At 46.3% G+C, this 15,201-nt stretch overlaps 1 protein-coding gene across 28 annotated transcripts in view; it reads left to right on the top strand.

Annotated features, from left to right (window-relative positions):
• The window catches only part of LOC307074315 (uncharacterized protein), a 143,305-nt gene that overhangs the window by 45,958 nt on the left and 82,146 nt on the right, over positions 1 to 15,201 (top strand). For 16 of the 28 annotated variants that reach the window (XM_079734363.1, XM_079734364.1, XM_079734360.1 and 13 more), the window contains one exon: positions 12,578 to 12,691. In XM_079734363.1, the coding sequence (XP_079590489.1) occupies positions 12,578 to 12,691 (114 nt within the window). Of the gene's footprint in view, positions 1 to 10,588; positions 12,277 to 12,383; positions 12,501 to 12,574; positions 12,692 to 13,443; positions 13,531 to 13,613; positions 13,681 to 13,853; positions 14,080 to 15,201 lie in introns of those variants that run through there. The other 12 variants (XM_079734365.1, XM_079734347.1, XM_079734339.1 and 9 more) reach the window with 11 other exon arrangements.

The following is a 15,201-nucleotide window of genomic DNA, read 5'->3' as shown; positions in this document are numbered from 1 at the left end:
TGTTGTGCGTGTGATGACACTGTCCGCTCTACTGTGTCTGAGGCTGTATTTGCATTGTTTGTTTTTGAGTAGAGGGTGAGCTGGGTGGAGGGAGTCTCTGATGATTCTCTCTGCCCTTTTCCAGCAGCGCTGACTGTAAATAGAGTGCATGGAGGGAAGTATGGTCCCAATAATCCTTTCTGCAGTCTTTATGACCCTTTGGAGTGACCTCCTCTCTGCCTGTGTGGTATTCCCGTACCAGACAGTGATACCTGAAGTGAGAATGCTCTCTGCAAGTCCACTGTAGGCCAGGGGGAGAGGACGCTGGTTCAGTCCCGATTTCCTGAGCAGTCTGATAAAATACAGCTGCTGCTGGGCTTTTTTCACTGTGGCAGCAGTGTTTAGAGACCAGCTCAGGTCAGACATCACCTGCAGTCCCAGGGATCAGTGGCTGTCCGCCCTCTACACCTCAGCCCCTTGGATGGTAAGAGGCTGTAGGGGGGCAGGACTCCTCCTGAAGTCTGCTATTACCTCTCTAGTTTTGGCTACGTTGAGGATGAGGTCATTCTCCTCTCCATAGACAAGAATTTCCTCTATCACACTCCAGTAGCCTGACTCGTCACTCCCCTTGATGAGGCCCAGGGTGCCGGTATCATCAGCGTATTTGATGACAATGGTGTTATCTTGTGTGGAGGCACAATCACGTGTGTACAGGGTGAAGAGTTTGGGACTGAGGCAGCAGCCCTGTGGTGAACCTGTGCTGACTATGAGCTCAGCAGACACCCGCCCTCCCACTCTCACCACCTGTGGTCTTTCAATCAGGAAGTCTAGGATCCAGTTACAGGTGGGAGTCGGGACACAGAGGTCCGTCAGTTTACCAATCAGCTTGCCCGGGCGGATAGTGTTGAAGGCAGAGCTATAGTCCAGGAAAAGCATTCTGACATAGGCCCAAAAATCAACCTGATGCCTCTACAAACTTTAAAAGGAGCACACTCACTGCCGTTAATTTTCCCCAACCTGCTTGCCTTTGCGTCAATGCTTTTGTTTTTAACCTTCCCTCTGTGTTTTGCTGCAGGCTTTGGCCTGGCTGCTGCTGCTTCCTCCTCCACCATCCTCTCCTCCTCTTCCTCATGTTCAGCCCTCTTCTCTCCCCTTCTACGGTTTCCCCCAATTCAGCTGGTTTACCCTGTGCCTCACTAGTCTCACTCACCTCATTCATATTTTCCTCACCACCACTTCCTCCTATTGTCTATATAATTTCCTCACCCATCCCATTTCCCCCCACTTTTTTGTATTTTTTCACTAAGTTTTTCCCCACTGACCTCCCTCTCGCCCACTTCTACCTCGGCTGGTTTACCCTGTGCCTTGCTGATTGTGCTCACCTCTTTTACATTCTCCTCCCTACCACTTCCTCCTATTGGCTCTATATTTTCCTCACCCATTCCATATATATATATTTTTTTTTTACTTGGTTTTTCCCCACTCACCTCACTCTCGCCAACCTCAACCTCACCATTGTAGGACTTCACCACCTGAAGGCCCAACAGACTACAGCTGTTTTAAAACGAAACCATTCAAGATTTATCTTTATTAAAAAGTCTTTAGCTAGTTTCTCTTTTACTGTATGTGTATTATATGTTTTAACTCTGCTCGGGCCCTATCTTGCATCCGGCGCAATTGATTCATTGTTAATTCACCTTAATGGTCATCTCCCTCTCATACAAGGGATGCTCTCAGATATGCAGTAGGCCTTTACGACTGCAGAATGATGCAGGCCCACAGAGAACAAGACCCAGAAACACTTTCACTAACCAAGATGGCCGTCTTCCTGTCAATAATGTAATCATAATACCGCACTACAAATATAACAACCGTCCATTCTATCTTAAGTACCTTTAAAGTCACCACAGGACACTTGTGATTAAGAACGAATCCTAAATCAGAGGAAACATTGATTATAACCTCAACCTGACGCTTGACTCCAGGCTGGAAGGTTCTGGGTTCGATCCCCAATGTCCACATTCTAACACGTAGCATTCTACAGAGCAGGAATCAAAATGATTCAATAGCAATTTTGACAAATAGCAATGCATCCATACATTAACGTTTTTACAGGTCCCATGGCATGAAAGTTTCACTTTATGAGGTTTTCTAGCATTAGTATGAGTTCCCCTAGCCTGCCTACGGTCCCCCAGTAGCTAGAAATGGCGTAAGGTGTAAAACGAGCACTAGCTATCCTGCTCTGCCTTTGAAAAAACAAAGGTCTGATGCCCCGATTTGATGCCCCTTTCTCTGCTTTGCCCACCCAGAGAATTTGGCCCGCCAATGAAACAATGAGCTACGACCGTGAAAGCGCCACGTGTGTGTGTGTGTGTGTGTGTGTGTGTGTGTGTGTGTGTGTGTGTGTGTGTGTGTGAATAGACACACTGTAACGCAAGTGTTGTAAGCTTCTGTGTTATTTGGATAACCGTTCTGCTGTTGGTGTTATGGCGCATAACACGTCGGGTTCTCTGACGTCTCTGGTATTTCCACAACAAGACTCTTAGTGGGGGTTATCTCAACCATGGTTGAGAAGGAATTGGGGGAAAGGAACTTTGGCTTTGACTCCCTGAAGCACATGTACCCTCCATGTCGCGGTTCAGTCCACTTCAGATTGATGTGGACGTGGAAGAACCCTTTTCCCTGCTGCAGCCCCCTCAGCGCCAGACCTCCAGCGCCGTCTGATCTGGACTCGGTCAGTAGGATGGACGCTTCTGATTAATGAGTCAATAGTAAGATATGAGGCCATTTATCAAAGCCATGCTTCAGTCCTCTGTTATTGCATGGGGAGCCACTAGGGGGCGGTGAATCCACCTCGGTGGGGTTCACCTTCTAACCAACAGGACCAGGGGGAAGGAGTCTGCGTGAAGTGGCAACCTATTTGCCACTCTTGCAGGACGTTTCAGTCCTCGTGTTTTCCGTAAGGCAATAAGCGCCAAAAAAGTAATCCAAGAAGGAAACGAGGCAGATTTATTCTCAGAACATAGTCATTCAGGACTCCTCGTCTCAACGACTAGAACACAACTTCAGTGTGTCACCAGAGAACCACGGAGCACACCCCAACGTTCCCCTCCAGGCATGGTGACGCCTCAGCCACAGCTCCAGGTCATAAAGGGTCTTCGTTGGGGCCAGTCCAAGATGGTTCTGATCTGAGGGAGCCGTCTCCCAGGTCCAGCTGGCCCCGCCCATCGCTGTTCAGCCTGAGAGAGGCTTCCATCTCGGGGGTTGGAGTGAACACCGTCCACACAGAGCTTCACCTGGTCCAGCAGAGTCCTGGTCAGCCTGCTGCTGACGGAGGGTCCTGGTCCTCAAGAGACTCCACCCTCCACTGGGGGGTCTCCTGAACCCATGACCTCCTCCCCAGAGTCCTCAGGCTAAAGCGCCACGCTTTGTGAAGGCTTCTCGTTCAGGAGACCACTGGACTACAAAGACATGACTTCAGAGACGTTGAATCACCCGGGGACCCCTTGTGGAGACCCCCCTGCATAACCCATCCCCAGTGGGGGACGCCACTGAAGAGCGTTGTTCACCATTGACATCTCTGGAGACCCTGAAGGTTGTGCTCTGTTCTGGGTGTCCTGGGGGAGAGCCGGGCGTGGCTGGTGGGTTGCTATTGGCTTGACGCGTGTGTGTGTGTGTGTGTGTGTGTGTGTGTGTGTGGGTGTGTGTGTGTGTGTGTGTTCCACCTGGCATGGGTTAAACAGCTAAAATAATAATAGTAATATCAATAAGAGGGAGTAATAATAAGAGTCATTATCAGTTGATCGTCTATACTAATATATAAACCTGTCATTTTGTCATGCAGCAGCTGGATGGAGAGGCTGGGTTCTGAGGCTTGCAGGCCCAGGATGGACCAGAGACCGAGGCTGGAGACCAGAGCCCTGCAGCACCGCACCGTCACCGCACCAACGTCACCTAGTTGACTGAACGGTCGAAACCCTCAGGTTCTTTTTGGGTCTGCTGACCAGTTATTGTAGAAAGGTTTTTATCTCCAGGTTTGAGCTGTGTGCTTAAGCTGTGACATGACGTCATCCATACTGGGGTTATGGAGGAGTCCTGTGAGCCGTTTGTTACGAGTGCTGCTACGGCCGTAACGGATGGAAAACGTCACTCTGTAGACTCATTTACAAATGGAGTTCATATGCAGGAGGTGTGAGGGGTTGGTCCCCGGGTGGTTTACCGGCCGAGGGGATCCAACTGTGCTGCTAACCAGAGCAGGAATCCATGAAGGGAGGAAGGAGATGAGGAAGGAGCTGATGGAGGAGCTGATGGAGGAGCTGATGGAGGAGCTGATGGAGGAGCTGATGGAGGCCCTGCCTGGTGGAGGATGTTCGTCGTGGGGCAGATGGAGCCACACTCTGAGGTAATCATCACTCTACACTCTCCCTCCTGTAGAATACTGCTGCTGTGACCACCAACTGCCGCAGTTGTTACACCGGACAAACTAAATCGGTTGTATCACACGTTGGAGCCAGACCTCTGCTGTTTGCTACAGACCAGGGCCCGGTTTCCCCAAACCTTCTTAAAGCCTTCTTAACGCTGCGTCATTTGTAACCTCTACTTTAAGTTCTACCTTAGCATTTCGCGTGTTTGCCGAAACGTTCTTTGCTATGAATCTCTTTCGTACGTTGTGTGTTCGTAAGGTTGGTCTGAATTGCTCATAGAACCTTCTTCGCTCTTCCGTAGATGTTGAAGCCAAAGGTGATTACATGATTTATTGGAAATTCTGCCTTAGTTTATACATTTTGAATTGTTGGTTGATGGTTTATTATTTAAATGATTGTGAATTAATAACGGCTGGTTGGAGGAGAGGACGGTGCGTAATACAAACTCCGCCCCACAATTTGAACGAGCTAGAGCTGCTTCTAATGAATACCAGCTGTGCCTAGTTGGGGAACTGGGTTCCCAGGTATGCAGCCACACTGCTTTAGACCGCAGCAAAGCGGCTAGAAAATATGGATAAAAGAATCTATTGCCAATCTATCGCCAGGTAACGCACCGGCCTCTTTCTCCCATCCTGGAAAGAAAAGAATATTCAAATTGTGTGTTAAAGAAGAAGAATGAAACAACCTTAAATCAAGGAAAAGTCGTGGCTCATTGGGCGCGTCCAGCAGCACACATCCTGTCAACCTAAAGGAAAGTATCACACTTTTAGGCAGGCAGACAGGCAGCAGGCAGACAGGCAGCAGGCAGACAGGCAGCAGGCCACTGTTCATGAGCCTGGTGGCCTGGTGGAAGAAGCTGTCCGTAGCCTGCTGGTCCTTGAGGCTGGGGTCCCGTAGCCTGCTGGTCCTTGAGGCTGGGGTCCCGTGGCCTGCTGGTCCTTGAGGCTGGGGTCCCGTAGCCTGCTGGTCCTTGAGGCTGGGGGTCCCGTAGCCTGCTGGTCCTTGAGGCTGGGGTCCCATAGCCTGCTGGTCCGTGAGGCTGCGGTCCCGCTTGCCGGGCTGACCCCAGCCTCCTCTGCAGGGCTCTGTGGTTCAGGGCAGTGCAGCTCCCCTGCCAGGCAGTGATGCATCCGGTCAGAAGGCTCTCTGTGTACTGGCTCTGTACAAGGTCTGCAGAAGGTCTGCAGTCTATGCAGGAGGTCAGTAGTCTCTGTAGGAGGTCAGTAGTCTCTGTAGAAGGTCAGTAGTCTCTGTAGAAGGTCTGTAGTCTCTGTAGGAGGTCAGTAGTCTCTGTAGGAGGTCAGTAGTCTCTGTAGAAGGTCAGTAGTCTCTGTAGAAGGTCTGTAGTCTCTGTAGGAGGTCAGTAGTCTCTGTTGAAGGTCAGTAGTCTCTGTAGGAGGTCAGTAGTCTCTGTAGGAGGTCAGTAGTCTCTGTTGAAGGTCTGTAGTCTCTGTAAGAGGTCAGTAGTCTCTGTTGAAGGTCTGTAGTCTCTGTAGATGGTCTTTAGTCTCTGTAGGAGGTCAGTAGTCTCTGTAGGAGGTCAGTAGTCTCTGCAGAAGGTCAGTAGTCTCTGTAGGAGGTCAGTAGTCTCTGCAGAAGGTCAGTAGTCTCTGCAGGAGATCATTAGTCTCTGTAGGAGGTCAGTAGTCTCAGTAGGAGGCCAGTAGTCTCTGTAGGAGGTCAGTAGTCTCTGTAGGAGGTCAGTAGTCTCTGTAGGAGGTCAGTAGTCTCTGTAGAAGGTCTGTAGTCTCTGTAGAAGGTCTGTAGTCTCTGTTGAAGGTCTGTAGTCTCTGTAGGAGGTCAGTAGTCTCTGTAGGAGGTCAGTAGTCTCTGCAGAAGGTCAGTAGTCTCAGTAGGAGGTCTGTAGTCTCTGTAGGAGGTCAGTAGTCTCTGTAGGAGGTCAGTAGTCTCTGTATGCCGAACTTGGAGGTGGAAGAGGCGTTGATGTGCGTCTTTAACCTCGTAGCCGGTGTGTTGGTCCCAGGTGACTGCATCACTGTATGGAACGTATCCAGTGGGGTCAGAGGTCAAAGGGCAGAGCTCTGAATCCCCAGGAGTGGAGCTATGAGGGTCATGTTGGAGAGCTCTGGTTCAGAACAAGAGGAGAAACCGGCCTGGTTTCTCCTCTGGTTCAGAACAAGAGGAGAAACCGGCGCTCTTGGGAAAGACAATGAACAAAAAAAATAAAGAATAAAGATTCTGAAACCCTAAACCCTCTGAATACTGAATGTCATCACGTTACAATGGTTGTAAGCTGTGCTGTTTTGATTGAAGACTAAAGGTGTGTGTTGTTGAATACCTGCCTGTAAATGGTGCAGCAAGAATCCAACCCAACCAGATAATCACGGAAGAGAAGTGAAGGAAGGAAATAACCCTTCTATTATAGAAACATAACCATTATAAATGATGACACTACATAGACTATGCTGTTCACTGTCTGTTTTCTCCTCAAAACCATTTATAACCTTTAATGCAATAACTTTTACAGTTGCAGTCATGTACAAATGTTTAAAGGATCCATGTTGATGACATTATAATCCATATATTATAATTCTGCAAGATTCTGCTTCTGAATAATTAATGAAATGTAACAATATTGGTTTCCTAATTTTAATTAAAAAAAGTACACTTGAACAGACATCCAGCTCCGTCTGAAGACATGAGGTCACAGCAACATGACAGGGAGTTCAAACACAAACACATCAAAACACCCTCGCCCTCACCCACATGGAGGCCGATGTCTACATGAATAGGAGCCATGGGGGGATTCATGTGTGATGTTGACATCACACTCATGGGACCATAACAACCCTGTGACCCTGACACAATCATGAGAATATTTCATCCAGATAGAATGTGTGTGTGTGTGTGTGTGTGTCAGTGAGTGTGTGTGTGTGTGTGTGTGTGTGTGTGTGTGTGTGTGTGTGTGTGTGTGTGTGTGTGTGTGTGTGTGTGTGTGTGTGTGTCTTGGCCCTTATCTGAATATCTGCCAGTAAATGGTGCAACACGAGGAAGGAAAAAACACAAGAACAATCCAACTCACGAAGATTCCATTGAGACTCATTCAAGAGAAATTAATAAAGAAAATCAACCTGCTGTTATAGAATCACTGGCCAGTGCAACATGCTAACCCTTACTGAGTACTCTGAATACTCTACACTCTAGAGTATTCTGCACTCTTAGTATCTTGTACTCTGAGGACACCCTACTCAGTACACTTCTGAAAAGAGAAATCAACCATCTATTGTATAGATCAGTGATTCCCAACCGGGGGTACGCGGACCCCTAGGGATACGTGAGGGTATTGCAGGGGGTACGCAGAAAGATTATAAATTAGCCTACAGCATCCAAAAGAAAATTATATATATATTATGAATTTTTAATAAGCCCATAAGTCTACTTTCGCATCCGCGATCAACAGTTCTTCCTCAGTGATTGTAACACTACAATGCACATCATATGAAAAGTGGCGACGTCAGACCAATGCGTCAGACGTCTGTAGTTCACGTTTGCGCTTTAAAAAAAAGGTTCACGTTCTTGATGCGGTTGCGCTCGAAGCTAGCTAACTTTAGCCGCAAACCGACTGTAAACATGGATGCATGGCTAGGCAGCAGTAAACGTCCAGCTACCGCTACTGCTACCGTCGTCCCTGATGCGGGCACAGGGGAGCCAAGTGAAAAAAGGAATAAAGAGACCACTACCAAACACCGGCAGCACAACGAGAAATACATTTTGTATGGATTTAATTGTACATCGTCTGATCCACCTCAGCCTCAGCGCTTTTTTTGCGGTTAAGTCCTGTCAAATGATTCAATGAAACCAGCCCATCTGCAGCGGCACCAGAGCACCAAACACGCGGGAAATGTAGGTAAGAACGAAGACTTTTTCAAACGAAAAATGTCTGAATTCAAGTCAAGCCAGACTACACTAAAGAAAGCAGCAAATGTGTCAAACAAAGCATTGGAGGCCTCCTATGCTGTGTCATTACTTGTGGCTAAGTCCAAAAAAACACATTCAATTGCCGAAGATCTGATTCTCCCTGCCGCTATACTTTTGGTTGAAACTATGCTGGACAAGAAAGCAGCAGATGTGCTGAAAACCGTTCCATTATCAAACAACACAGTCTGTCGTCGGATCGATGATATGGCCACTAATATTGTTGAGCAGGTGGTCAATAAAATGAACAGACCAGGTCAGTTCGCTTTGCAGTTAGATGTGAGTGGGGAGGCTCAGCTCTTGGCCTTTGTGCGGTATAAAGAAGAGTCGGACATACATGAGCATATTCTGTTTTGCAAGAAGCTGACGGGACAGACAACCGGCCAAGGAATATTTCAGTTGATTGACAGCCTTTTTAAAGATAACAATCTGGAATGGAAGTCATGCAGTCACATCTGCACTGATGGCGCGGCTGCAATGACAGGGAAAGTGCGTGGGCTGCATGGGCGTGTCATGATGGTGAACCCCGAAATCAAGTGGAATCACTGTATTATCCACCGGGAGGCTCTCGCAAGCAAAAGGGTGAGCCCTGAGGTAAGTGCTGTTATGGATGACGCAGTTAAGGTGATTAATTACATTCAGTCCAGGCCTATGAATCACTGATTGTTTCAAAGTCTTTGTCAAGCCAGCGGGGCAGAGCACGATCAGCTGCTGCTTCACACGGACGTCCGCTGGTTGTCTCGCGGCAAAAACCTACAGAGGCTTTTGAAACTTGAGCCAAGGTGTCTGCTTTCTTGAAAGAGCACTTGCACCCTCTTGCGGTTGTTTTTGAGAACGCAGGCTGGGTTGCACGCCTTGCATATCTTGCCGATGTCTTCTTCAAGCTGAATGAACTCAACCTGTCACTTCAAGGCAAGGACTCACACATACTTAACATGTATGACAAAGTGAATGGATTCATACATAAAGTCACCTTGTGGGAGAAGAAATGGGACAATGGAGATGTGAGCTGTTTTCCACTAGCCCATCTTGCCACCACTGATGCTGAAAAAAATCCTATATTCAAAATCATGAGAACACATCTCTCCAAACTCAAAACTGACTTCAACCAGTACTTCCATGACATCGAAGAAAAGTCAGAGCAACTGGACTGGGTGAGGAACCCCTTCAGAGGGACTGAGGGCAGCGGCAGCCTTCCTGCCAGACTGCAGCAAAACCTGGTGGATTCGTCCTTTGATCGTGTGCAAAGATGGCACATGCTGAAAAGTCACTGACTGAGTTTGTGTGTGAAGTTGAAAAGGAATATTCTGAGCTGGGGTTAACTATTGCCTTTTGGATCAACTTACATGTGTGAAGTGACCTTCTCAGCCCTGACTCACATCAAAACCAAGCAGAGAAACCGACTGAATGTGGAGAGCAGCTTGGTGGCGGCTGTTGCCACACTGCCCCCAGAACTGTCAAAGCTTTTGAAAGACAAGCAAGCGCAAGTGTCTCATTAAACTGAATAAAAGTTGTTTTTTTTCACTCACAATAATTGTATATGGTATTATTTAAATGAGCAGTTGGATAAGATATAAAGACAAAGGGTTAAATACAAGAACACATTAGGCGAATAATCACATATGAGAGAGGGGGTACTTTTAACATGGAAACCAGCTCAAGGGGTACACTGGTCAAAAAGGTTGGGAACCACTGCTCTAGAGTATTCTGCACTCTGAGTATATTGTACTCTGAAGACACTCTACTCAGTACACTGCTCTTCTGAAAAGAGAAATCAACCATCTATTGTATAGATTATACTGATTCATACGTTCACACTGAAGCAAATCTAGTGTTCATATGAACAAGGTGGTGATGTCTTTAAAGGATGGAGGAGGATTGTACATGGAAGAGTTCAGCAGACACAGAGCAGAGGAGGCCTTTTCTACTTGATGTGCTTCTATTCATGATGTTTATCGTCTCTTTATTGATAACATGGTATCTATGTTCTGTTGGTTCCGCTGTAGAGAAGCAGCTGACTCAGTGACTGAGTGTCTACATGCTGGTTCAACCATCAAGTGTCTCTAGGTTTTTCTCTGAGCCTCTACGCATCACAGCTCTCTGTCAATTGTTCACATTTTATTAAAGTTATTATTCTTTGAACAGCTGCCTTAGCATGTTAGTCTGGGAGGAGTATGAACTGGGAGGGGAACTGGTCCAACTGGTTGGTTCATCATTTCCTTGTTATGAGTCGGACAGTTTGGTGTGGCTCACTTCATCACAGCAGGAAGACGACTAAGGTACTGGAGTCCTCTCTGATCCGTGATAGATTATAAATATGAATAACTTTGAATCTTATTAATAGGGTGATGGTTAAAAACCTTATTAAATGTATGGATGCATTGCTATTCGTCAAAATTGCTATTGAATAATTTTGTAGATTCCTGCTCTGTAGAATGCTACTTCTTAGACCGTGGGCATTGGGGATCGAACCCAGAACCATCCAGCCTGGAGTCAAGCGTCAGGTTGAAGTGAATAATGATAACGTCAATGTAAAGTGAAGCATCAGGTTGAGGTCATATAAGTGTCCTGTGGTGACTTTAAAGGTACTTAGGACAGAATGGACGGTTGTTATATTTGTACTGCGGTATTATGATTACATTATTGTACAGGAAGATGGCCATCTTTGTTTGTGAAGGTGTTTAGACGTCATCTTGTACTGGGACTTGTTCTCCGTGGGCCTGCATCATTCTGCGGTAGTGTAGGCCATTCTGTATATCTGAGAGGGGAATTAACTCTGCCGTGACCGCCTCAACACATAGGTCACTGGTGACGACTGGTCCGTGTTCTTCAGCTCAGCCAATCCCACTGGCATCCACTCACCAGCAGGTGGTGCTGCGGTGCACCTTTTCGAGGGTTTCAAAACGGACCCTGTGTCAAATCATTTAGTTTAATACTGTTTAAATGATTAATGTACACTTACAGCAAAATGTCCCACTTTACTACAGCTGGAGTTGAATGAATCAGCCGCCTGTACGCGGTTAGTCTGGGAGGAGTATGAACTGACCGGGGAACTGGTCCAACAGGAAGTAAACTAAGATACTGTAGTCCACTCTTATCCTTGATAGATCATAAATATGAATAACTTTGTATTTTATCATTAGGTTGAACATTTTTAAGATTTCTGCTCTACAGGATGCTACGTGTTCGACTGTGGGCATTGGGGATCGGACCCAGAACCTTCCAGCCTGGAGTCAAGCGTCAGATTGACATTAATAATGACTTTTTTTTCTTGTGTATTCTTGTGTCCTTGGGTGACTTTAAAGGTACTTGGGACAGAATGAGCAGTTGTTATATTTGCATTGCGTTATGTGATTATATTATTTAAACAGCAAGACGGCCATCTTGGTTAGTGAAGGTGTTTAAACATCGTCTTCTGCAGGGTCTTGTTCTCTGTGGGCCTGCATCACAGATCTGGTTGTGATGTCATACCACAAGAGGAAGTCCATATATGGTCCTGCCTTCAGAGTGGTTTAACCAACACAGGGATCAGTCGGTATGTGTCCGCACGGTGAACTTGATCTTATCAGACACATTTGGAGCCCTTTGAGACCTTCTGTGTGGAACGATGAATAGTTTCTAAAGAGTGTATTAGACACTTCTGGGCAGCATCTCCAAATCTTTCCCCTCGTTGAGAATGAAAGGGTCTATGAATCTGCATCTAGGAAAGACCACCCTGCATCTCGTCCAAAGTTAACAGAGACAACAGCCCCCTGTGACCGGAAATACGCAGCTCATATAAAAGCAGAGAATAAACACTGAGTGGCTGTAGAAACAATATGGAGTTGTGTTTGTGTCCAGGTCTCCAGTCTACTATGGATGAGGAGAAAGAGGAGGGGGGTCCTACCTCTAAAACCACTCTGTCAGGGGAACATGGTCCCCAGAGGAAAGCTAAGAGGTAAGAAGAGGATCTCTCTGTCTGTGACTGTTGTCCATCTTAGAGCAAAGCAGTGATACATCATGACTGCATCATTAGTCTGAGTAACATCTGAGTGTGTGTTGAAGCCCAGAGCAGCAGCAGAGGGCAGACTCCCCTGGACCCAGCTGTGTCTCCATGAAGAGTGACAGCTCTATGGGTCTACCTGTTGAGTTTAAAGATGGGAATCAACCTATGGAGAAGAGGTGAGGATTCATCAGAGTTTATAAAAAGAATGCCTCCATCAAACGTCCATAAATCCTGGTTCTTGTTTTTCTAGAAGAGTCCAGCAGCAGAGAGCAGACTCCCCTGGACCCAGCTGTGTCTCCATGAAGAGTGACTGCTCTATGGGTCTACCTGTTGAGTTTAAAGATGGAAATCAGTCTATTGAGAAGAGGTGAGGACTTAGAGAGTGACTGGTCAGACATGGAGGGGGGCTTCTTCAGCGGTGGAGGATCGGGGGGGCAGAGGCGGGAGATCTTATGGTGGTAAAAGGCTGTGATCGGCCTCCTCACACTTTAAGCAAGAGCTGCAAAATTGTTTTGCATAAAGGTGACTCAGATCAGATGGATTTCTGGATTTCATCCAGAACAGCGTGAAAAGCACAAATCACATGCAATCCGGTCCGTTCAATGCTCTGATCTGGTTTGGGCCACTTTCATATGCGGTCCTGAATCAGATGCAAGAGGGATTTCTCTCAATGCAACCTCAGGTTGAACAGTCGTATTGTATTTCATGTGACTTTGACGTGATTCGTCTTATAGGTCACATTTAAAATGCAACGTGAACAGCCAAACCAGAGCAATAAATCTGAACTGAGCATTAAGGCTTCCCTGATATGAACACGGTTCTATCTTAAGTAATAACATCTCAGTAAAAAGTTATAAGATCTCATCAAGATAATTAAGGACTTAAAAGCTTGAAACAAGCGAAATACAAGCCGGGAAAAATGCAATTAATTGTGTGTGTGTGTGTGTGCGTGTGTGTGCGTGTGTGTGTGTGTGTGTGTGTGTGTGTGTGTGTGTGTGAGATAATAAGCAGAGAGCAAATGTAGATTCAGGATTCAGTTGATGAACTGTTCTCCACACTGATTTCTCACACTTCACTCAATGACTGCCTGGCTTGTAGCTGTTCCACCTTTGTTCACAGGTAGCACACACTGTCATCTCCTTCTCCACCTATAGAGTGAGCCCTGACACAAGGAGTCACACGCTCTACTAAACGCAGTGATATAAAGTGTGTTAACAGAAGATAAAAACAATATCTATATATTTATAAATATAATATATCCTATGTATGTGTGTGTGTGTTCTCTACAGTCACCAGGAGAGGTCAAAGGGTACCAGTGCTCAGTCTGAACAGCAGCATCTAACAGAGCTGATCAAGGTGTGTAAATGTCCACCTTCAGCTCTACATGAACATCAGAAAGCATCTCTTGTGGTGCTCATAGTCTCCAGGCTTCCCTCTTTAGACCAGCGGGACGTGAATCCAGGACAGATGCTTCTGATGTCCTCAGTGAGTTTAGAATAAAGTTCTCCTTGATGTTTGTTCTGTTCCAGAGGGCTGAGGAGAACGCACACGCTTTCCTAGACAAGGAGATGAAGAAGCTCTGGAGGGATCTATTCCCAGATTACCCACAATGCTCAGAGAGTCAGAGGGAAGAGGAGGAGGTGGATGGTAAGAACGAGGAGCAGAGGAGGCGCGCGATAGAGGGAGTGGTGGACATCACAAAGCTCTGCCTGATGGAGATGAACCAGGAGGAACTGGCCGACACACTGTGGGGCGGTAAGAGACTCTTATTTTGAAGACAGGGGAGCCAATTGCTTTGAAGGACTGAGACTCGTATCTTGAAAACAGAGCATAGACAGAGACTCTTATTTGTCTGTTCACACTAAATGACATAATGTGAGATTTCTGCATTTCTAAATTCAATGTGATATGTGAGATATCATTTCTCTTTGAGGTTAAATGGTTTGATCCAGATATGTAGGGTTATCTTGGGGGTATCAGGTTAAATGGTTTGATCCAGATATGTAGGGTTATCTTGGGGGTATCAGGTTAAATGGTTTGATCCAGATATGTGGGGTTATCTTGGGGGTATCAGGTTAAATGGTTTGATCCAGATATGTAGGGTTATCTTGGGGGTATCAGGTTAAATGGTTTGATCCAGATATGTATTACTGGTCTGGCACCGCGGTGCCCGCAGTACCGGAGTCGCGGGAGTGCCTGGGCCGCTGTCACGGTGAATGATTGTCCAATCCAACCATTTCTTCCTCAACTCTTCTTTCTTGGTCAAGAGATCTCTCTGTGTGTCTCTCTCTGTCTCTCTCTCCTTCTCCCTCTCTCTGAGTCTCTCTGGATGTTTAGTTGTTTGTATTACTGTGACGGACACTGCTGTTAGCCAGTCAGAGGCGAGACATTTGCATATCATGTATATTCATGAGTTAGAGCGAAAATCCTGGCGTTCCTCCCCGTCCACCATCTCCACCACACTAGAGCAGCGTGAAACAGAGCATATTTTCACCAAAACCAACTCACAGGGGATTCATTGCCACTAGTGACCAGCGCAAAATTAATAAAAAACGATGCAATGACACCTTTAAACATTGTACATCATACCAACAGCAGAATAACTCAGAATAAATGAAACACTATCTTGTTATATCAGCATAGTAAGTCACTTTCAACTGATTCACTATCATTATTGCTCCCATTAGACCAATCATATTGCTGTGGAAAAGATTTTGAATCTGTTACATACAGTCCTTGACAAGACCAGCTTCTCCAACCACAAGTGATGAAGTCACTAAATATCCTGAAGTTTATAATTAAAAGGAAATATTGATCTGTTTCCTCTGTTTCCACTGATCACCATCCACTAACTGATGTCTTCTGTTTTTTTCTCAT

This window comes from Pollachius pollachius (assembly GCF_949987615.1).
Source record: "Pollachius pollachius genome assembly, chromosome: 4".
Lineage (NCBI taxonomy): Eukaryota > Metazoa > Chordata > Actinopteri > Gadiformes > Gadidae > Pollachius > Pollachius pollachius.
This window is presented reverse-complemented; position numbering and strand designations above follow the sequence as displayed.